The sequence below is a fragment of the Macrotis lagotis genome, chromosome 5 (genome assembly GCF_037893015.1).
Source record: "Macrotis lagotis isolate mMagLag1 chromosome 5, bilby.v1.9.chrom.fasta, whole genome shotgun sequence".
Classification (NCBI taxonomy): Eukaryota; Metazoa; Chordata; class Mammalia; order Peramelemorphia; family Peramelidae; genus Macrotis; species Macrotis lagotis.
Genome location: NC_133662.1, coordinates 120,688,800 through 120,710,498, shown reverse-complemented (window position 1 = coordinate 120,710,498; position 21,699 = coordinate 120,688,800). Strand labels below are relative to the sequence as shown.

General features: G+C 37.0%; 1 protein-coding gene across 2 annotated transcripts; it reads right to left on the bottom strand.

Moving 5' to 3' along the window:
• Positions 1-3,685: 3,685 nt before the first annotated feature.
• Positions 3,686-21,634, bottom strand: RWDD1 (RWD domain containing 1). 2 transcript variants are annotated; one of them, XM_074187426.1, is made up of 7 exons: positions 21,365-21,634; positions 15,446-15,511; positions 11,392-11,522; positions 8,292-8,435; positions 7,480-7,612; positions 6,230-6,292; positions 3,686-4,007 (listed from the first exon to the last, which is right to left on the bottom strand). In XM_074187426.1, exons 1-7 carry the CDS (start codon positions 21,435-21,437, stop codon positions 3,895-3,897), a joined length of 723 nt encoding a protein of 240 aa, XP_074043527.1. In that variant the 5' UTR covers positions 21,438-21,634; the 3' UTR covers positions 3,686-3,894. The 2 variants fall into 2 exon arrangements, with proteins under 2 accessions (XP_074043527.1, XP_074043528.1); XM_074187427.1 differs by lacking the exons at positions 15,446-15,511; positions 21,365-21,634 and adding an exon at positions 13,768-14,687.
• Between the last annotated feature and the right edge of the window lie 65 nt (positions 21,635-21,699).

Below are 21,699 nucleotides of genomic sequence, written 5' to 3'. Positions count from 1 at the left end.
TGACCTTCCAAGTTGTCCTTGGCAATTCCTGGGCTGAGAGGTCAGCTTCCATGGACCCCAGGACTCCTAGGGTCTCAGGTGCTCCAAAGACTGTTCCTAGATGGCTGGAGCAGGTTAGCTCCAGTGTGACCTGGGTTGTGCTGTGGTCCTTTCTAACCTTGGTGTAACTTACCTTTCCTGTATATCTTGGGCTGGAAAATTGTTTCACTGTCTTTCTATGAGTTCTGCCACTCTACAATTTGGTTAGAGTCGTTATTTAGAGGTATTTGGAGTGGTCTGGGGAGAGCAAGAGCTGTCAAGATTTTCTGCCTTAACTGCCATCTTAGCCCCTTTTTTAAACATTTTAAGAAAATATTCCTCCTCTCATTCCACCTCCACCCTCAAAATTGGAAAGAAAATGCTATAGAATTTTTTGACTCTTTACTTGGAATAAATGCCTATATTTCCAAGGTCTCTACATAATTAATTAAAGCTTGACAACTAGGTCTTAATTTTTTTCTTCATTGCTAGGGTCTTTCCAAGATACAGCTCTGCCTTTGCTTTCACAAACTATTTTAAAGTATGTCACTGAGATCTATTCCCCTATCAATTTTATAAACTTTTCTTCTTAAATCCTCTTAAATGCCCCTCCCCCAAGACTGTTTAAACTAGGTTTGTATAAAGTCTTTTTTAGTCTCCATGTAATTCAAGAGTCAAACTCCCACAGCTCACTTTGAAACTAATGAGCAAATACTATTTTAGACTTTGGATTCCAATAACTATCAAGTCCTCTGTGCTTAAACCAGGACTTAGAACAGTGTCATAGTAGGTGACTGACAAATGCTTATTGTCTATTTGGAGATCACTGATTTTTTTTTTTTAACCTTAAAGCAATAAAAGCATGGTATAGTGGAGAGTCAGTATTTGTATTTGGGAGAACTGAGTTCAAGTTCTGATGGACACAGTGGGATACCAGACAAGTCCTTTAACTTTTCAGGACATCTAGGCAAACTAAGACTCCCAAGTTAGCTCTATTATAGTCTGATGAAATCACTGGTTTAATGTTTTATAGATGAAGCCAGAGGTCCAGACATGTTAACAGGTCTTACCAAGATCTGAATAAAGTTATTAGGTAGAAGAGCCAAGATTCAAACTCTGAAGTTCCATTATTTTATGTAATCAAGAAACCTTGTTTAATGGAGTCTGATGGTTTTGTGATCCCCATTTGGGGTTTTCTTGGCAAAGATACTGCAGTAGTTTGCCATTTCCATACCTCATTTTACAGCTGAGAAACCTTAGACAAAACAAGGTGAAGTGACTTGTCCAGGGTTATATAGCTACTAAGTATCTGAGACCAGATTTGAACTCAGGTCTTCCTGACTCTGGGCCTGGTGAGGCACTCTATGCACTGTGCCACTTAACTGCCCCAAAGCTTTCCCAAAGTACAAATTAAGTAATCAGTCTACAAAGAACTATGTTGATCATTTACTGGAACACTCACTGCTTTCACATTTTTTAACTTCTAATGAAAACTAAGATTAGCCCTCCAAATTATCTATTGAAAGAAATCTCCTATTTGCACATATGGTTGACCTGTCATTTCACTGTTTGTGAGGTTAACAGGGTGCCCAGTATATTTCTTGAAAGGCATAAAGAAATGATTTCCCAGAAATGAATGTTTCAGTCAGTTCATTTTTAGTTTTTAACCATGAGGTCTACTGAGTTTATATACTGATTTTTAAGAAGGAAAGTGTGAGGTGAGGGGGCAAACTGAAGACTGTCCCACATTAGAATATAGTCATCCTAATGAGGCCATTGTCTGATTCCTCTAGCTGGGATTAAGTAGACCAATCCAAAATAAGTCAAATCAAGAAAGCTAATTTTTATCAGGAAGCACCTTAGGAAATACCCTCCCCCATTCTCTCTAAAGTTTCCATCCTCACGTTAGTGGATGTTGGGGAGTACAAAGGTAAATCAAAGTTTGGGATTCCCGTTCCCCATTCCACCTGTCAGGGACAAGGGCAGCTGTTGGAGCAGTAAAGAGTACTGGGCCTTGAGTCAATCCTGAGTTCAAATCTGTCTCAGACACTGTGTGACCCTGGGTAAGTTACTTTCCATGTTTCCTCACTGTAAAATGAGGATCATAATAGCACCTGCCTTTCAGGCTTGTGAGAATTAAATGAGATCACATTTTAAAAAGTAGATAGGATATCCAGCAGGCCCTACAGAAATGCTTATTCCCTTTTCCTCCCCTGGGAACATGACCAAGTCCAGCCCAAGGCAGACCCCAATGCACAACAATCCTAGAGTTGTTCTCCCACCTTTCAAGGTTCAATTAGATTACTAATAGCTGGGGAAAGGTTAGGAACTGGCCCAAGGCAGAAAGAACTACATGGAAATTGTATTTTGACTTCTGTTGCAAAGAGTGGATGAAAGAACTAAGATCCCTTTGTAGCAGGAGATCTTAACATAAAATCCAAGAATTTCTTTGTGGTGCAGTGGATAGAGCATTGGCCCTGGAGTCAGGAGGACCTGAGTTCATATTCGGCCTCAGTCATTTAATAATTACTAGCTTTGTGCCCTTGGGCAAGTCACTTAACCCCATTGCCTTAATAAAAAAAAAATTTTCTATGAATAGGTCCAAAGGCTTCACCAGTTTCCCAAAAAAGGTTAAGAATCCTTCTTAGAGATTATTGTTCATTGAGTCTGACTCTGTGTGACCCTGTGGACTGTTCCATACTGTCAATGGGGTTTTCTTGGCATAGACACTGGAGTGGTTTGCCATTTCTTTCTCCAGTGTTTTAAGTCAAGAAAGGTTGAGTGCCTTGCCTTGGATCACAAGGTTTGTAAGTGTCTGGAGCTGAATTTGAACTCAGGTCTTCTTGCCTTCAGACCCAGCAGTCTATCCTCTGAGCTGCAAATATTTTCCAGTGTTACAAAACAAATCAGTGAAAGTCAAACACTTTGAGATAACAACCTTTGCAGGACAAATTGTTAACTGAACTATAGGACAAAAAGTTATCTCATCTTTTGATATTAGATTAATAATCATTAAAAATATTGAGACAAGAATGCGAAGTTTGGAAGAGTAAGTGTTCTATTATCAACTGTCTAATGTCTCATAATAAAAATCTGATAGTACAATGACAAGAATGCTGGATTTAAGAGACAGGATTGGAATTCAAATCTTGACTCTTAACATTTAACTGTAGACTTTTAACTTCCTTGGCCTTGGTTTCCTTATGAATAAAATGATGGGTTTGTCCTAGATGGCATCTGAGGTCCCCCTCAAATGCTAAATCTGTGATGTTATAAGGAGTAAAGGATCAGAAGGGGAAAGAAAAAAAAGATCATAAATTTTACAGCTGGAAAGAACCTTACAAGTCATCTAATCCAAACCCCTCATTTTAGAAAGGAAAGACTGTGTAGGGCAGTCAGCAGTTGTAAGCAGAAAAGCTAGAATTCATATTCTGATTCCCTGATTCCATATACCACATACTATACCTCTAGACTCTCTATTCCATCTACAGGATGTGCTATTTTTTCATAATAGTCACTTCAAACACAACTTTGAGATACCCCCAGAATGCTCCATGGAATCTCCAGATTGAGAATGCTCACAGTTATATTTAGCCCAGGCAGGCCTTTACTTTTGCTTACACAGAGATAGTTTGATGCCATCAAAATGCACTGGACACTTTACAGATGAAATTTTCAAGTCAATTTATTAAGCACAATGATGAAAGTTATCAGAAGAATATTCTCCTGAAAATTAAAATTATTTTTTTCTTAGAAAAAAAGAAAAGGAAACCAACCCACTCAGTAAAGCCACAGATGCTGTGGCATTCCAGCCTTTCTGCAAATGGAGATAAAAAGACAGAGACTCGCACTGACACCACCAGTTCATTGGTCAGTCTAGTCACTCTCTAAATCAACTGGATTAAAATCAGGATCATCCTCTTCATCATCCAGCTCCAAATCATCCATTTCTTGGAACAAAGATTCATCTACTTCCACACTGTTACCAGCTGTAAAGAAAAAAGAACCCCATTTTTTATTATTTTCTCAGGAACAAAAGAAATAGGCTGATAGAATCATTGGAACAATAAAATAGAATATCTAGATTTTCTCATGGAAATACAATTTTTAAAATATTCAAAATCTATAACTTTTAGGGGCAGCTAGGTGGTGCAATGGATAAAGCACCAGCCCTGGAATTAGGAGTACCTGGATTCAAATCGGGTCTCAGACACTTAATAATTACCTAGCTGTGTGGCCTTGGGCAAGCCACTTAACCCCATTTGCCTTGCAAAGAAAAAACAACTCTAACTTTTGTTTCAGATGATAGCAAGAGTGAGTTTTTGAGATAAAAACAGGTACATGCTTATTATGTACAGCATGGTTGCTGCTGCTGGTCAGTCATGTTTAACTTGTTTTGGTTATAGTTCACTCCCATTCTGGCAGTAGTGATAGATTTGTATTATGGAGAAGTCTATGGTAATAGCTCAAGAAATCTTTATAAGTGGTGGATTGATTTGAACAGATTCTCATTCAGGATCCCTTAGGACCTTATACTCTGGAGAGCTGACTGGCTACAGAATCCAAAGAATAAAGCCAAATTAACTGATCCTCACAGAGATCAAACAAAATTGCAAGCTCCTTAAAAGCAAGGGATTGTCATTTTTTAGTAATGTATCCCATGTCCACCTAGGTAGCACAGTGGATACAGTGCCTGTCAGGCATGGAGCCAGGAAGATCTGAGTTCAGCCTCAGACTCTGGGCAAGTCACTTTACCCTGTGTACCTCTGCAGTTTATTGGAAAAGGAAATGATAAAAAATTCCAGTATCTTTACTAAGAAAACCCCAAATGGATTCACAAAGAGTCAGACATGACTGAGAAGAGAAACAACATTCTAAGCCCAATACTGGCATCTAAGTACTTAATGATATTCAGTGTCTTTAAACCTATGATCATGACTTCTATATTATAGTACTTTATGTAAATGAATATATAACAAAATATAAAATAGTGAATGAACAATCATAGAACAACTTTTCTTTTTTCAAATCCAAATCTTCTTTTCACCTTAGGTTTACTGCTTCTATTTCTGCCCTCCAGGGCAAACAGAACAAGCTTAACTTTTCTATAGGACAGTTCTTTAAATACTTAGAGACCCCCCCCCCCCCAATCCCTATGATGATGTCCAGTTCTTAAGATATCTTAAGAACTTTTACTATCCTCACTGTCATCCTGTGGACTTTCTCAAGCTTACCAGTATAGCTAAAGTATGGTGCCCAGAACTAAATAGAGTGGTCTGACTAGTCAAGTTTAGTCAGACTATTTTACGTCTTTATTCTTGAGAATAACTGCTTTTTTAAAATTGTATCCAAGATCATAGTCACTTTTTTAGCTACTATATCATATGTTTGGCTCATAATGAGCAACCAGTCCTCCCCAAACTCCTAGATATATCTCATACCAATTTCTCCCACCATTCCTGATCCCTGCTAAGAAGAAAGATGTTGGGGTGGCTGGGTGGCAAAGTGGATAGAGCACTGGCACTGGAGGCAGGACTACCCGAGTTCAAATCTGGTCTTAGACACTTAATAATAATTACTTAGCTGTGTGGCCTTGGGCAAACCACTTAACCCCCATTGCCTTGCAAAAAACCTAAAAAAAAAAAATTTTTAAATAAAGAAGAAAGGTATTGTGTGTTCTAGACTTGGTGAATTAAAGAGCAGGGATGGGTTCAATTTAATTTAATAACAATTAAGCAAGCAACAGGTGTTGCACTAGATGCTAAGGAGACAAAAACCAAGAATTAAAAAATCCCTTCAAGTAGTCTACATTCTACTGAAGCAAGGGACACATGTATAAATAAAACTGAATATAAAATATGAACAAAGTAATTCATGGGGAAAAGGCATTGGCACCTGGAGGAGAAGAAGAATCAAGAGACTTCCTAGCCCTGAACCACTGGTTTTTCTTAACTTGGAAACTGATAGTATTCTCGCTCCATTTTTGTGTATGTATAGAATAATTTTTAAAGTTAATAAAAAAAATTTCAATATAATTGTTAAGTTTAAGTGTATAAAGATAACAAATATCTTCAAAAATAAAGAATGCCTTTCTAAATTCCTGATGTCTTTTTATGCTGGGAGAAAGTTCTTTACTTTCAATATATTGGAAAAGAAAACATAAGCTACCAAGTATTCACATATTATAGTTCTAAACTTATGGTCAGCATACCTTCTTCCAGGAACTGGATATCAGATGTGTCAAGATTGTGATCTGTTTCAAATAGCTGTTTTCCTGAGAGAAATCAGTATATTTTCATTAGAGTGAATAATTTTCTTCACCCTCCTCAGACCAAGACAAAAAAAAAAAAAGCCCACATTCCCTTTAAAATGATAATGAAACAAGAAGGAATATGCTGCTATTTCAATAAATTTTGAGCTAGAAGAAACTTCCGAAGTCACAGTTTATTTTACAAATGAGGAAACTGAGGCTTAGAGAGAGGAACTCACACAAGCAGAGGTGGGATAGGAACCCAACACCTTTGGTTCCAAACCAAGCATTTCCATTTTTGCAAGCTGCCCTTCAATCTCAATGAATTTTGGAATTTATTCAGTATGACTGAAGGATACATGAGATCACAGCAACCCATTTATGGAGCAGGTTCTGTAGATTCACCATTTGCTTTATGTATATTATCTCAGTTACAACACACCTGGGAGCAAAATGCTATTATACACCATTCCCATTTTACAGAAGGAGAAACTGAGGCTGTTCAGGAAGAGTCATCCTAGAGTCACAAGGCAATGTCACTCAGCTGAAAGTATTCAGGTTTTGAAGTCAAAGGACCTGGATTCAAATCTCAGCTCTGCAATTTACTACTTGTACAATCCTTTTAAGGCAAGTCACTTAACTTACTTAGGCCTCCCATTCCTCATTGGCAAAATGAGCATAAAAGATGCCTTCCAATTCCAAAACTATGAACTTTGAAAAGGGTCTGGGTTCAAAATTGAACCTGGGTCATCCTGACTATGGAACACATCCTTCTATCTAATTCCATCATTTTTCAAATGTGAAAACTGAGGGCCACAGTAATTCATTACCTACAGGTATTAAGTGGTAAACCTAGAATTTACACCCAGTTTCTTTCTAAGAACTCTTTAAACTATATCATGCTGTATGTAGCAAAAGGGAGGAAAAGCTGAACTTTACAGATTCATATAATCAGATCATGCAGCTTGATTATGACCCTGAAACACGTATAAATATGATCTACATATACTTTTTTCTTTATCTATAAGATACTACCTGCAACTTTCCTTTTCACAAAGATACAACAAATATTAGCAAGAATACAATCCTAGTAATTTGAAAGGTAATACCATTTTTCTCATAACAATTCCCCCCCCTTAAAAACAACTTTTCCCAAATGCTTTTCTTTCAGGGACAAGAACATGATATCCCGAGAGAAAGAATAGTCATACCACTTAATTTATTTTTTCCCGCTTGTTCTTCTTCCTTCATTCTTTTTCTTTTAATTTCTAAGAGCTCGGCATCAAACTTGGCCTTCCAGCTTAAAAAATTCTCAATTGTTACAGGAGTGCCATGGAAACATTGCTTAGAAAACAAAAACAGATACATGAGGCTCAGATAAGTGAGTCCATAGTTTTAAAGTCAAGATTAACTCTACTTCCCAATTCTTAAATACTGAAAAAGTTATCACCTAGTAACTAGCACAAAGGGTTAAATGAACATATTTCAGTCAATCTCAGTAAAATGCTTCAAAATAATTAATCTCCTTTCTATTTGCTCTATCAACTGATCACTGTACCAAAGAAGACTTTTTTCACAGGTTGCCCACATTAGGGTTCATTGGCATTAAGGAAATACAGTGATTTGTGGCCAACTAGTCTTTTTAAAACAAGTACTTATTTCTTATTATGCTAAAAGGTAACACTAAGAAATTAATGTTGTGATAGTTCCCCAAATTCTTATAATATTTGCATTCTTCATATAGATTATGAAGGACTCTATATTTGTGGAATATTTTATTTATATGGAATATATTTAAACTGCCTGAGAGACCCTGATAATACAAAATCACTTAATTCTTTTGATATATTCAGTCTTTGTGGTTCATGCATGAATTTTAATTCACTGGTGGAATCCTCATCAGCAGTCTCTACTGTACACCAGCCAAAGGAAAAGGAATGCCATTTTTGTGAAAATAAGCAGTAAAAAGGATTTAAGAAATGAAAAAAAAAGTTTTCAAAAAAATCTTAAGTCTTTTCCATACCCTTTCTGCTTCTTCTGCTTCTTTTTCTTTCTGTTTCTTTTCTTCTTCTCTTCTAGTTTTGATTTGATCTACAATTTCATTTAGTTTTTCTTGAACAGCTGATACTAGAGTGAAGATCATTACCATGCCAAGGTTTTCTTCTGCCTACAAGGTCAAAGAAAGGCAACAATTTCAAAAGTCTAACCAGAAAACTTATCTTAACTCTAGCAATATAGAGACAGAACCTATAATTTCACTGTTAAAAGAAAACTCACACATGAGACAAGTCTCTTACTAATCAGTCAGCACCCTCTTTAGAACTTAAGAGCTGCCAAAAACTTTTAAAGGTAAATCTAAGTGGGACTTCCCTGGGCGTTGAAAAACCACTATGTCAATCAGTCAATAAGAAACTACTCTGTTCCATCCTGAGGTTAAGGGATTAAAATATTAAAAAAAGAGGTAACAGGGAATCCCTTCTCTCCAGGAGCTCACAGTCTAAGAGGAGGTCAGGTTATGCAGAAACAAAGCTATATTACAGTGTAAACTGGAGATAACCTGAGGAGTACACTATTATTAAGGAGGAACAAGAAAGGTTTTTTCCACAGAAGATGGGATGTTAGTTGAGGCAGAAAGGAAGTCAGGGAAGCTAGAAAGTGTCTATGAAAAGGATAAACATTGCAGACATAAGAGATGAACAAGTGAAAATATACTCTGTGTGAAAAATAGCAGGGGGGGAATGGTGTTCATAAGATCACAGTGAACGTGGGGGCCTATAAGATCTAAGAAGACTAGAAAGGTAGGAAGCGATACCAAGGTATAAAAGGCATTTAACAATCAAACATATGATTCTATATTCAGTTCCACAAGCAAGAGTGAGCTATTGGATTTTATTGATAGGGGAAGGTGACATGGTCAGACCTGTGCTTTAAGAAGATAAATTTGGTAGCAAAGTGGTAGATGGATAAGAGTTGGAAAGACTTATAAGGAAATCAACAAGATAATGATTTCAACAGTCCAAGTATAAGGTGATGAGAGCATGCACCAAGGTACTAACAGGAGGAGAGAAAGGGAGTATAAGTAAGAGATGTCATAAAGGTAGAATTGACAAGACTTGGCAACTAATATTGAGAGAAGTGCTTTTTTTTATAGTAATAGGGAAGTTAGGAAAAAGGGTGGAATTGAGGGCAAAAATAAATTCAGTTTTGGAAAAGTTAAGGTGTCTAGTAGATGTCTAATAAGTTGAAAATGTGAGGTTAGAGGTCAAGAGAGAGATTAGGGTTACATAAGTAGACTTGAGAATCATCTGCATAGATAACTGAAGGTTAGCAGGTGTGACCTGGATGAAGATCCAGTGAAGGAGACTCAGAAAAGAGAACCAAAAGAGACCAGTGTCACAAAAATCCAGAGAAGAGAATAATATCAAGATAGTGACTGACAGTGCCAAGACTGCAGAATGAGGATTGAGAAATGTTACTAGATTTGACCATTAAAAAAACACACCCCTCACTTTGGAGAGAGCAGTTTCAGTTCAATAACAAGGTCAGAAAATAGAATGCAAAGAATTTTTTTTTAGAAAGTGGTAAGAAAGCAGAAGTTCCAAATGGAGATGACTGATGTTCTTAAATTCTTGTGAGATTTTCTGAATCATTTATAGAAAGTATTTTTTAAAAGGATATTAAGAGACATTAAGGACTACTATTCAAAATTACTGTTTTTCCTCTACCTTGGCTTTCTTCATATATGAAATGGTCTGACACATAAAACCGAACAACTTTCCAACTTACAAATGGATTATATTCCAAAATTAAGTGTTGTTAGTGATTTAGAAATTGGAATGCATTTTCTCATAGAAACAATGGTACAAAAGTGCTTAGGTTTCCAGACTAAGACACGAAACCCTTGATATTTATTAGATGATCTGTAATACTAATATGACTGGCCTAGGTCCTGGACTAAAGGCAGCACAATACAAAAAGAGGGTAAGTATTCCCACCCTACTTTCTCAGATCATGAAAGGTTTTGAAATAAGATTAAATAAATTTCCCTTTGGTACTTTTGTGCAACTTTCTCCCTGGGTCACTAACGTTTTCAAGCTTTTCTATTGTGAACTCTATTTGCCCTGCCTTCCCCCAAAATGCTCCATTCCAAATTTACATTCCTCCTTCCCTTTCTCTCCTTGATCAACTCTCATTCCTTTTTAGCAGTTGACTGAATTAAATTACATTACAGTGTGAGTGAACATATCCTTAGTTCATATTGTGCATTTTTAAAGGAATCAGTTTATCAACCTAAAAGAAACTGGTGAGAAGTGCAACAAACTATACTGAGGTTGGGGGGAAAAGAGGGAGAGACAGGTAATTTGGTGCAGGGGGGAATGCTATAAGTAGTCCTTCTTAGCCTATTCTTGTTTTTTCTATGTACTCTCCTCTTCTACTTCTGAATCTAAAGAATCACAAAAGGTTTTATGTTTTTTTCCACAACTGATTTTATAGCAGCAGTAGTACCAGATGTAGAGAGGGTTGCCATTTAAAATAAGCCATTTACCAACTGAAGACTGTCTATGTGCTCAATGCTTAATTTCCTTGGACAATCTTTCTTTCTTGTGTACATCATCTTTCTTGGGGTACAGGAAAGCCTAACTGATCTAAGAGATTTTCCACCTCTTTGGAATTCTCTAAAATCTTCAGGTTTAAAAGTTGCATTATCTCAACATCCTGAACAGAATTAAAAACCATAGAGTTGTATCCTTTCATTTTATAGATATTTCTAAACACATGAAGTTACTTGCCCAAGTTCACAAAGCAAGTTACTGGCAGGACTAGAACTAAAACTCAGGTTTCCCAGTTCTGTGAACACAGAATGTTAAGGCTGAGCTTTCTTTTCTTTTCTTTTCTTTTTTTTAAAGCAGTTGAGGAAAGTTAAGCCCAGGGAGGTAAATTACATTCCAACAGACTACAAGAAGAGTTCTTCTTTGGAGTTACATTCATTTTAGAAAAATAGGGAACTTTTTAATGCTAAGATTTTTTAATAATTAGTAACATTTTGCAGTTCTTATAACCAGTGCTTAACATTTCAGATCAATGAATCAAGAAAATAACAAATTATGTCTCCTTTTCCTTACTTGTAATTCTAATAATTTTAATATATCTGAGACATCATTATCTTCTAGATTTTCCTGGGAGAATATTTCATAACGAGGCATTTCATCTGGATACTTTTCTCCATAAGTAAATTTAAGGGTTGTCTGGACAGCTAAGAAACAAAAGAAAAAGCATCATGTTAACATCTTAAAATTTACAGCACATCTGTTTTCAACATATTTGTTGAATCAACAGTTCAACCTATAATAGCTTTGCATATAGATTAAAAACAAGGTTATTGAGTGGGGAAGCTATCTTTGACTGGGACATAAATATATTAAATCTAACTACAGAACAGCAAAAAAAGAGAAAAAACTGAAATCATAGCAAAAAATTACCTGTCACAAACAATTTATTTATTTATTAATTAAATAAAGGTTTATTCTTTTGCTTAGAATTTATTACATATCTGAGAAACCACATGGATAAAAGTCATTAGGGTTTTTTCCTTTAATTAAAACAAAAACAAAACCTGGCACTTAAAAAAAAAGGAACCAGAGTAAACATTATCACCACTGGTTTATTTTCTTTCTAATACCAGGATTTTTTTTCAAATAAACGATTTTAGAAAAAAATGATTTTATTTTAAGTGGTCAATAACCATTCCTACATAATAACTATGTATTATAGGTCTTAATGTAAATTGTTCAAAATTTTATTGCTAAGGCTTTAAAGAAAGTTGTAACAGTGACTCAGTGAAAGTGACTAGCATCAGGATTCATAAGAGAGATATAATTTGTTGATAATAACAAACTTCTACACATGTTGGAAGACTGTTTTTATCATCTAGATAAATGTATTCTAAATTCAGAAATCATTTTAAAACTTATAAAGTCTTTCATACCAGTCCCAGTGATCAAACAGGAAGAAGTTACACAATCTATTTTCTTAAATCTTTATGCAGTGCTAAAAGAAAGTTTTTATAGAAGTATTTCATATTAAAATGTAAAAAATATAAAAATATTAAGTTAAAAATAAACATAATTCTTTATACAAGCATTAAAACAGTAAAAATTATACAGGTTAATACATTTATTATTTATCATATCTGTCAAGTTTGTTAAAAGTGGTTATCTTCCTAATTCAGCATGGCAAAATAATATACTTTTCAACTCCCTCTTTAATACAAACAGAAACTTATGAAATTAACAATCTTCAGACTTTAACCCCCCAAAAGTAAGCTGCTTTAATTTCCTAAACAACTTAAACAAAAATAACAGGTTTTCTGACAAAGCTGTAAAATTAATCTGAATAAAAAATGGAAGAAGGCAATTCTTTACAGTATAATACTTTAGCTATAGTTAAAAAAATAATCTACGCTATATAGATATAGTAAATAAAAAAAGACCATCCCAACAATTTGAATTTCTGTAAACCAGTCAACCTTGTAGGAAGAGGAAAGTCACTAGTGTTCAATACTTGGTTTCTGATTTCTCCAAATCAGTTTTATAGACCAATAAAACAAGCCCATCCCACTATCCTTATCCCTTTTATCATACTGAGCCACACAGGGTCATCTGTGGCTAAAACAGAAAAGTAAGCACTAATCTGGACACCATGGGGACGATGACTTAAAAAAAAAATGTAGCTAGAATCTCCTGTCAACCACTAAATTTTGCCTCCACCCTCACCCTCTTTTCCTTGGGTTCTTTTTTTTCTTACCTCTTCATTTTTTTTTTTAAGTTTTTGCAAGGCAAATGGGGTTAAGTGGCTTGCCCAAGGCCACACAGCTAGGTAATTATTAAATGTCTAAGGCGGGATTTGAACTCAGGTACTCCTGACTCCAGGGCCAGTGCTCTATCCACTGAGCTACCTAGCTGCCCCTTACTTCTTCATTTTTAAGGATTAAAACCCATTGTAGTGAGCAATGGGTTTGGTTATCAGAAAAGCCCTCAATATTTAATTTGCCTTTCTATTCTCTAAGGCTCATCTCTATTAATTGGAACTCAGTTAACAGGGATATTAAGATTGGGAAAATACACAAGAGTAACAAGAGAGACTAAGTCAATTTAATGACTTAACAAAAATCTCTCTCAAATGGAAAGTCAAATCAAGACAAAGTCTGGTAATCAGGAGTAGCCTGTCCAAGTTCATAAGGGGCTCAGGTCTGGTTCAGATACCATCTTTCTCTAATAGTACTGAAGACATACTAACCAGATCTCTCTTCCCAAACTTCTTTTTTTCAATACTATATAGTCTATCTTTCCAATTTTTCTTTTTATGGAATGGAACTGGATCTGTTATTTCAATGGTATAAGGAAGTCCCTAAAGGTAATTCCCTCTACTAGTAAAGATCAACTGTACCTTCTCTGCAATTTAAGATGTTGCCTGGGCAACTGAAAGGTGAAGTCACTTACCCAAGGAATCAGAGCAAGAACTTGGACCCCCATATTTCTGGCCTCATGGCCAGATCTCTACCGTGTGTGTGTGTGTGTGTGTGTGTGTGTGTCTGATTATATCTGATTATAAAGTGTTTAAACCTAAACAGTGCTACAAGGGGAAAATGCTACTCTTTCCCTAGAAGTAGCAGAATTATAGCTGTTCTTGTTTGTCCTTCACTCTCAAGGACCAAGAGAAGAACATCCAGATCTGGAGTCCAAAGACTTAGGCTATGTTACAGAGCTCTGGAGTTTGACAGATTGTTTCACATTAATCAAGCTTAATCTTTTTGAAGGTCAGTTTTTTCATCTGCAAAATAAATATAGCTTATATTCTCTCATGGCTATACTGTTAGGAGAGTGCCTTGCAAACTGCAAAGCATGAACTACTGTTATAATACTCTGAGCCTTCTGAATGCTACTAAGCACAGCTACCCCCCAACACTAAGAAATAATTAACACCACCAAGAAATACAGAAATTGATAGTTACAACTGATTGTCTTTCATGTAGGGTAAAAATGTTTAGCCTTATTTGTTCCATTTGCTATTACATGCCCAATGAGTGGCTGTTTTAGGATGGAAGTTTTTAGGTGGCAAATATATCTCCTGTTGATTACCTTCTGTATTTCTCTGATAAGTTAATATTTAGACAATGAATGCTCACAAAAGATTTTCAATATTCATGAACAAATGCTGAGTATTGCTGTCTTTTAGAAAAATGAGCCATAGAGGGAAAAATGATCTATTTGTACAAAGATATTTATAGTTGGTCTTTTTGTGGTAGCTAAGAATTGGAATTTTAGGGGATGTTCATCAACTGGGGAATGGCTGAACAAGTTGTAGTATATGACTATAATGAAATATTATTGTATATAAGAAATATAAATGATAAAAGAATGATTTCTGACAACCTAGGAAGACTTAAATGAATTGATATAAAGTGAAGTAAGCCTAAATAGGAGAACATAATACATATACAGCAATAGAGTACAATGAAGAACTATGAATGACTTGGCTATTCACTGCAATATAATGATCTAAGACAATCCCAAAGGATTCGTGATGAAAAATGCTATCTGCCTCTGGAGAAAGAACTGATGTCTTCTGACTATAGATTATCTTCCACTTTTTTCTTTTTTCTTTTTCTCTTCTTGTACAAAATGACTAATATGGAAATGTTTTACATGACTGCACACATATAATCTATATTAACTTACTCTATGGGGGGGAGGGAGGAGTAAGGGATAGAATGTAGAACTCAAAATTTTTAAAAATGAATGTCAAAAATGATTTTTAATATGTGATTAGGGGAAAATAAAATAGTTTTAAAAAGAAAGAAAAGGAACTTTAGAGATCATATAGCACAGGCCATCATTTTATAAAGAAGGAAATTGAGGTTCAAAGAAGTGATATATGGCCAAGAATAAAAAAGCCATGAAAAGAACCCAGTGTTTCTGACTCTCAGTCTCATGTTTTTTCCACTGCCTTCCCCTGCTACATATATTTAAGATAAAAACACTATCACATTTGGTAAGATTCAGACTTCTGAGTGTAACAAGCGACTGCTTAACCCCCCACTTATTACCTCTGCCTTATACATCAAATTCTTGAGTGAGAATTTGGGAGAAACCTAAAGTAGAAGAGCTATATACTTACTTTCATCATTTTCTCCTGCTTCAGATGTCACTGTAATCGTGAAACTGGTTGGATTTTCTGATAATACTGCAAGAAAATATAAGCAAAAAGTCAAAGAATATTTTCCCAAGATTAATATTTTTCCTTTTGAATAAATTATAATGATTGTCTCATCCTACATTTCTATTACAACAGAATGCAACCTAAAACAAAATTCTCAATTGAAAAAACATATGCAACATTTCCTTAAATCCAAAAGTATCTACCAGACATAGGGTTAGTCTGGGAAGAAATGTCAAAATATATAACACTTTTCAGGGTTTTTGCACAATTAAGCAATTCAACTTTTAATTTCAACATTTTCATGTCTAACATTTTTCAAATCATTGACATGGAACAAAATATATCCTTGTTGATCAGAAAACACTTGCTCATGAATAAGAAGTACTTTATCTAATTTCTGTACTAGGATAGCACCTAGAGAGCTATTAATATAAACATTAAATATTAATCTGATAGATTAACTCTTTTTACTGAGGAAGACATATCTGTTAAACATGGAAGTTAACCTCAAAGTCTTTTTTCAAGTGCTCTCACCCTGCTCATCACAAGCATTGACCTCTACTCCCATTGGAAACATAAACTAAGTGAGATTTTAGGAGAAAATTTCTCTGTAAACAAATCCCATGATCACCAACTGCAACATATCTCTATCATTCCAAGTGGAACCAAAGATTGGCACAGTTGGTACATTGGAAGCCTACAGAAAAGAGGCTGCAATCCCCAAGAACTTCTAAGAAACATATTAAGAAATATGGAACATAGAAGAAATATGGAACATATTAAGAAATCTAAATAAAAAGCAATTTTTGAGAATAAAACACACAAAAGAGAAAGACAAATTTCAGTGTATATTTGAATTTCTATCTGGCATTGTCAAAGGTCCTCAATTTGTAGGAGTTCCTGAAAGGTTTAAGTTAGAGCTGATGACCTAAAAGCTGAACAAAATCTCTTCCACCAAGAAGGGAACAACACTGATGTTATATAATTAAAACCTGAGAACATTCAAAGGACCAGGGAGTTGTACGTAATGTTTGTTTTTCAAGGAACCTTTCAGATCAATACAACGAGGGGCTGGCATCAGCCCTTAATCTCATCTGGTACTCTTACCTCTAGGCATGTGCATAGGTCATCACTCCAAGTATAACAACTCCTTCCTGATAGCAGACTTTTAAAAAAGTATTTTTTTTTTAAATTGACTCAAATGCTTTTTCCAAGAAGATTTTTATGATTCCACTTCTCTCCCCAGTTGAAAGTAATCTTCCCACCTCCCTAGCATACTTACTCTATTTTAAGTTTGTTTTGCTCCTGAAGAAGGAAATAAGATTAGAATAACCAAGTCATATTTTAGAAAATTATTTGGGGAGGGGGAAGAAAGAAAGCAATAGAATCCAATAAAGAGCTAAAGATCTGCATGTGTAGGATCCACCTCAAAAAAAAAATCAGCATGATGCTATTCTTTTGTCAGGACTCTATCATTCTTAAGCATCAATATAAATAATTGATGAAAACTGAAGTTTACAGACAGGACCATATCTATTTAGTTTATGGAAAAGTACCTAGCACAAAGCCAGAAATTTCTATTTATTGGAAGGTTTAACAACACTGGGCACTAAATATTATGGTACATCATATTTTTATATGCTGTGAACGTTCACTATGCATATTCACAATTACCTGGATACTGTGACAAATTCATAAACCCACTGACATAGGTAATCCCTCACCAGTACAAATAACCACCATTCAAAGCCTTCCTGTAGAACTGATCCCTATCTTTTCATAAATCCCCTAAAGAGAACTTTCCCAATATGCCAAAGACTGTACTCTAGTTCTTTTAATGTCTAAGGGATCTCAGTGAAGCATTCAAGCTGTTATTCTCACTAATAAACAACTGGCCTAGAGGCTTGTCCATTTTCTTTCACATTTTAAAATCAAAACATCTCAATAAGCCAGAGCTTTGGACAGTACCAGTCATAGATACAAAATTACCGGGGCCAGCTGAGGGCTTTTACAGTTTTCAAAGCCTAGGGGTCGGCCACCAGGATTTTTTATTCATTCCCTTCCTACAAGGTTCAGGAAATACAAAATATTTTTATTCTAATGCATCATTTTTTAGGTTTTTTGCAAGGCAAATGGGGTTAAGTGGCTTGCCCAAGGCCACACAGGCTAGGTAATTATTAAGTGTCTGAGACTGGATTTGAACCCAGGTACTCCTGACTCCAGGGCTGGTGCTTTATCCACTGTGCCACCTAGCCGCTCCAGATCATTTCTTTTTGAAGGGGTTGACTCTGTCTTGTTTTTCCCTTCCCAGTATGTCTAATCTGTCCAAAGTTGTGTAGTGATTCCTTTTTTTTTTAGTTTTTTTTGCAAGGCAAATGGGGTTAAGTGGCTTGCCCAAGACCACACAGCTAGTGTCTGAGACCAGATTTGAACCCAGGTACTCCTGACTCCAGGGCCAGTGCTTTATCCATTGTGCCACCTAGCCGCCCCTTAGGGATTCTTTTTGGGATAACATTTAGACCCAATAAGTCACCAAGGTCCTTTTCAACTCTAAAATTATGAGTCCAGAAATACTTAAAGTGAACCTAATTTGGAAATTGGGAACTAATTACCTGATACCACTCATCAGTTTCACTGAAAACTGAAAAACAAAAATGACTCCTTAATTTGAGAAAATGATTCCAAGATCCAAATGAAATGTCTTGTTATAGCTTAATAAATGCTTTATGAAAAGGACCTTAAAATCACTTTGAATAATTCAGTGTATTCATTTCAGTCATTAATATGACTCAATTTTTCAGTGCTGATTTCATCAATGTTGGTATTTCCTCTACTAAAGCAGATTGCAATCATTATAAATCTTAGCAGATTGTTTCATAAGTGGCTGTGTGAAAAGAACTACCACCTGATGGTAGCCAATGTTTAGGTAAAATATCTTCTGAATTTATCTAGGCTGGTCTACAAATAAAAATCTTAAAAAAAAAAAGACAGTAACATTAGATCAATGAATTTTAGACCTGAAAAAGGCCATAGAGATCAGCTAAATAGGCCCAGAAAGGTCAAGGTAACTTGCCCAAAGGAACATAGGAAATTTCTGACTCCAAATTTACAACATACAAGGTCATTCCATTGAAATACAATCCAGAATAATTATAATTTGTCTTTCTTTGGATAATGATGATGGCAACATTTTTATCCTCTTTAAAATTGGCATGAACAGAACAAATCACAATTATACAAATACAAGAAGTGGATAAGAAGTATCCAGCTTACTAATATTCCAAGTATCAAGTCATGTTTCACTTTAAAACATCTAGACTCCTTTTCCCAGTAGCAAAGCATTAAACTGTAAACTAGAAACATTAAGTAAGAAATACAGTACCAACCAAGATATTAAAGTAAGGAAGAAGGCCCTCCCAAATTCTCCTCCATAAAACTGCACCTTGGGGTGGTATCTGGTAAAGAGCACTGGGCTGGGAGCCCAGGGACCTGGATTTAAAGCTGGACAGAATTCTTCTAGGTCACCTTCTCCAAGCCTCTCACTTTAGAAATCAGGAATTGAGAATCTGAGAGCAAACAGTTATCTAAGCCATACAGGCAGTAAATAGCAGTGATACTGGAATTCTGGTTTTTTGATCCACATTCAAGTGCATCATATTTTCACTAATCTCCAATGTGACCTCAGGCAAGGGACAGTTTAGGGAGAGTAAGGTGATCTAATGATAACTCACACATCATTCCTCCCCCCACCCCCCACTGGATAAAGACATTGAAGACAGAGGTCTTCATCCATGAGTCATAGATTTAGACCTGAAAAGAGTCTAAGACCATATAATACAACAAATAAACTGAAATCTTGACAAAACTGAAACCTTGAAGTTGGTCGATTTGTCAAAGGTCATTCAACTAGTAAATGGCAAGTCACACAGGAAATAATAATGAATATTTATATGTCTTCTAAGGTTTATAAAGCAGGTTTTTTAGGAAAATTATCTGATTTATTCCTCATAAAAACTCTGTGAGGTGGGCATTGGGGGACAATTGGGGGGAGAGGGAAGGAAAGGTGGTAGATGGTTTTTAATCCCTTTAAACTCTACATCTGATACTAGGAGTTTGTGCAAATCATTTAATCTCTAAACCACATGTTCTCTCCCCTCCAAAATAATCAGAAAACAATCCTTACAGACTCAATCCAAGCCTCTGTTTTAAATCAAATGGAGGAGAGGACTACAGATGCTTACTTTTGAATGAAAATATTCAGGTTAAACACTTTCATTCCAATACAAAAGTGCAATTTTGGTATATTTCCAGTAAATCAAGGTTTCTTAACCTTTCAAGTAGGCTTAATTGGTAAATGTAATTTTTTTCTTTTTTTCTTAATGTCTGACCTGATTTGATTGCAAACTCCCTGAAAGCAGGCATTCCATTTCCCCTATTTTTTATTTTTAACTTCTGCAATTAGCAATGTCTGGCATATATGGTACTTCATAAATATTTGACTAAAAGAGTTAATATAACTTACTTTGTGTGAAAAGGCCACCTCTGTTAGTTAAGTAAAATCTATGACTCCCTTTTAAGATGAATAATTCTAAATATGTAAAATAAAATAAAAACGGGGTTACAAATTCATTATGGGATATAGTGTTCCAAAACCCATAGTGAAATTTAAAGTTTAAAACTGGAATGCCTTTGGTAGTTAGTTCATGTAGTAGATAGAACACCGACCCTGGAGTCAAGAGTATCCCAGATTAGGGGCTGCTAGCTGGTGTAGTGGATAGAGCACCAGCCCTGGAATCAGGAGGACCTGAGTTCAAATGTGACCTCAGACGCTTAATTGCCTAGCTGTGTGGCCTTGGGCAAGCCACTTAACCCCATTTGCCTTGCCAAAAAAAAAGTATCCCAGTTCAAATCTGATCTCAAGACTTATACTTACCTACCTGTGTGACCTTAGGCAAGTCACTTAACCCCACTGCCTTGCAAAAATCAAAAAAAAAATTGGAACATTTTGTATATACCTACATAGGTGTTTTATTAAATGTACACGCATACATAAGTATAGTAGCACTGTATATATGTGTGTGTGTGTGTAGGGGGGCTGTTAGGAGTCACAGTGGATGGAATGCCTGGCCTGGAAATCAGGGAAACCCCAGTTCCAGTGTGACTTCGGATACTTCCGTGTAAGCCTGGACGAGCCACGAGTCACTCAACCTGTTTGCCTCAGTTTTCTCATCTGTGAAATGAGCTGGAGAAGGAAACGGAAAATCATTATATTATTTTTGCTCAAAAGGGGTCCCAAAGAGTTAGACACGGCCGGTAAATAACAACCAAAAAAGTATGCTTGTAAGAATATTAGTTCTTAATCTGGGTTTCATGGATTATTTTATACACCTATGTATGTATGCAAGTATTTATATCCATTAACAAACGGGTGTCTACGTACACATACATGTGCCTGTGACACGCATCACCCATGTGTGAGGCTAAAAAAAAGCTGTAAAGCCTGATTTAGTAAATGCTGCTGGTAGTTTCTGCTATCAGAAAGAAGCCGAAGGGTCCAGCGCTCCGTCAGACACATCTGCACGCCCTGCTCAGCCCTCGGGGGGACCAAACGGCCACCAAGCTCGGGGCCCGGCCAGCCCCGCGTTCAGCCCCTACCTCACTACGACCCCCGCCCGCCGCGCAGCCGGGGCGGCCCGGAGGGTGAGGACCACGGCGCGGGCTCCCCGCCCCGGGCCGGGGGCAGGGGCCGGGGCCGGAGTCCCGGGCGAGGACGCGGCGCGCTGCAGCGCGCACGGGAGAGGGCCGGGCGCCGGGCGCCGGGGGCCGGGGCCGGGGCCGGCAAGCAGCCGCCCTCCCCTCCTCCGCGGCGGTGCTCACCTGTGAAGGAGTCCGGGTAGATGGACTCCAGCGCCTCCAGCTCGTTGCGCTGCTCCTCGCTGTAGTCCGTCATCGTGGCCCAGGCCGCTGGCCCATGGAACGCTCGGACATGGAGAGCTGGAAGCTCCAACCTGGAAAACCGGGGCCCGCCGGCCTGGCGGGCGCGGGCGCAGGCGCACAACGCCGCGGCTCGGGCCTCGCGGGGGCCTGAAGGGAGGGGGCTGAGCGAGGGGGGAGGGGAGAGGGGATCCCCACCCCCTCACTTCCTCCCGACTCTAGGATCGGCTAGCCGAGTCTGGCCAGCGGGTGGGCACGAGCGCGAGCCCTCTGCGGGG

Excerpts from the sequence above, each read along its gene's own strand:
- RWDD1 (XM_074187426.1), bottom strand. The coding sequence starts at position 21,437 with ATGACGGACTACAGCGAGGAGCAGCGCAACGAGCTGGAGGCGCTGGAG. Across the intron at positions 6,293-7,479 it reads GGGAAAAAATAAATTAAGTG|GAAAACAGCTATTTGAAACA; the intron begins GTATGACTATTC and ends GATTTCTCTCAG. Across the intron at positions 4,008-6,229 it reads TATCCAGTTCCTGGAAGAAG|CTGGTAACAGTGTGGAAGTA; the intron begins GTATGCTGACCA and ends TTTTCTTTACAG.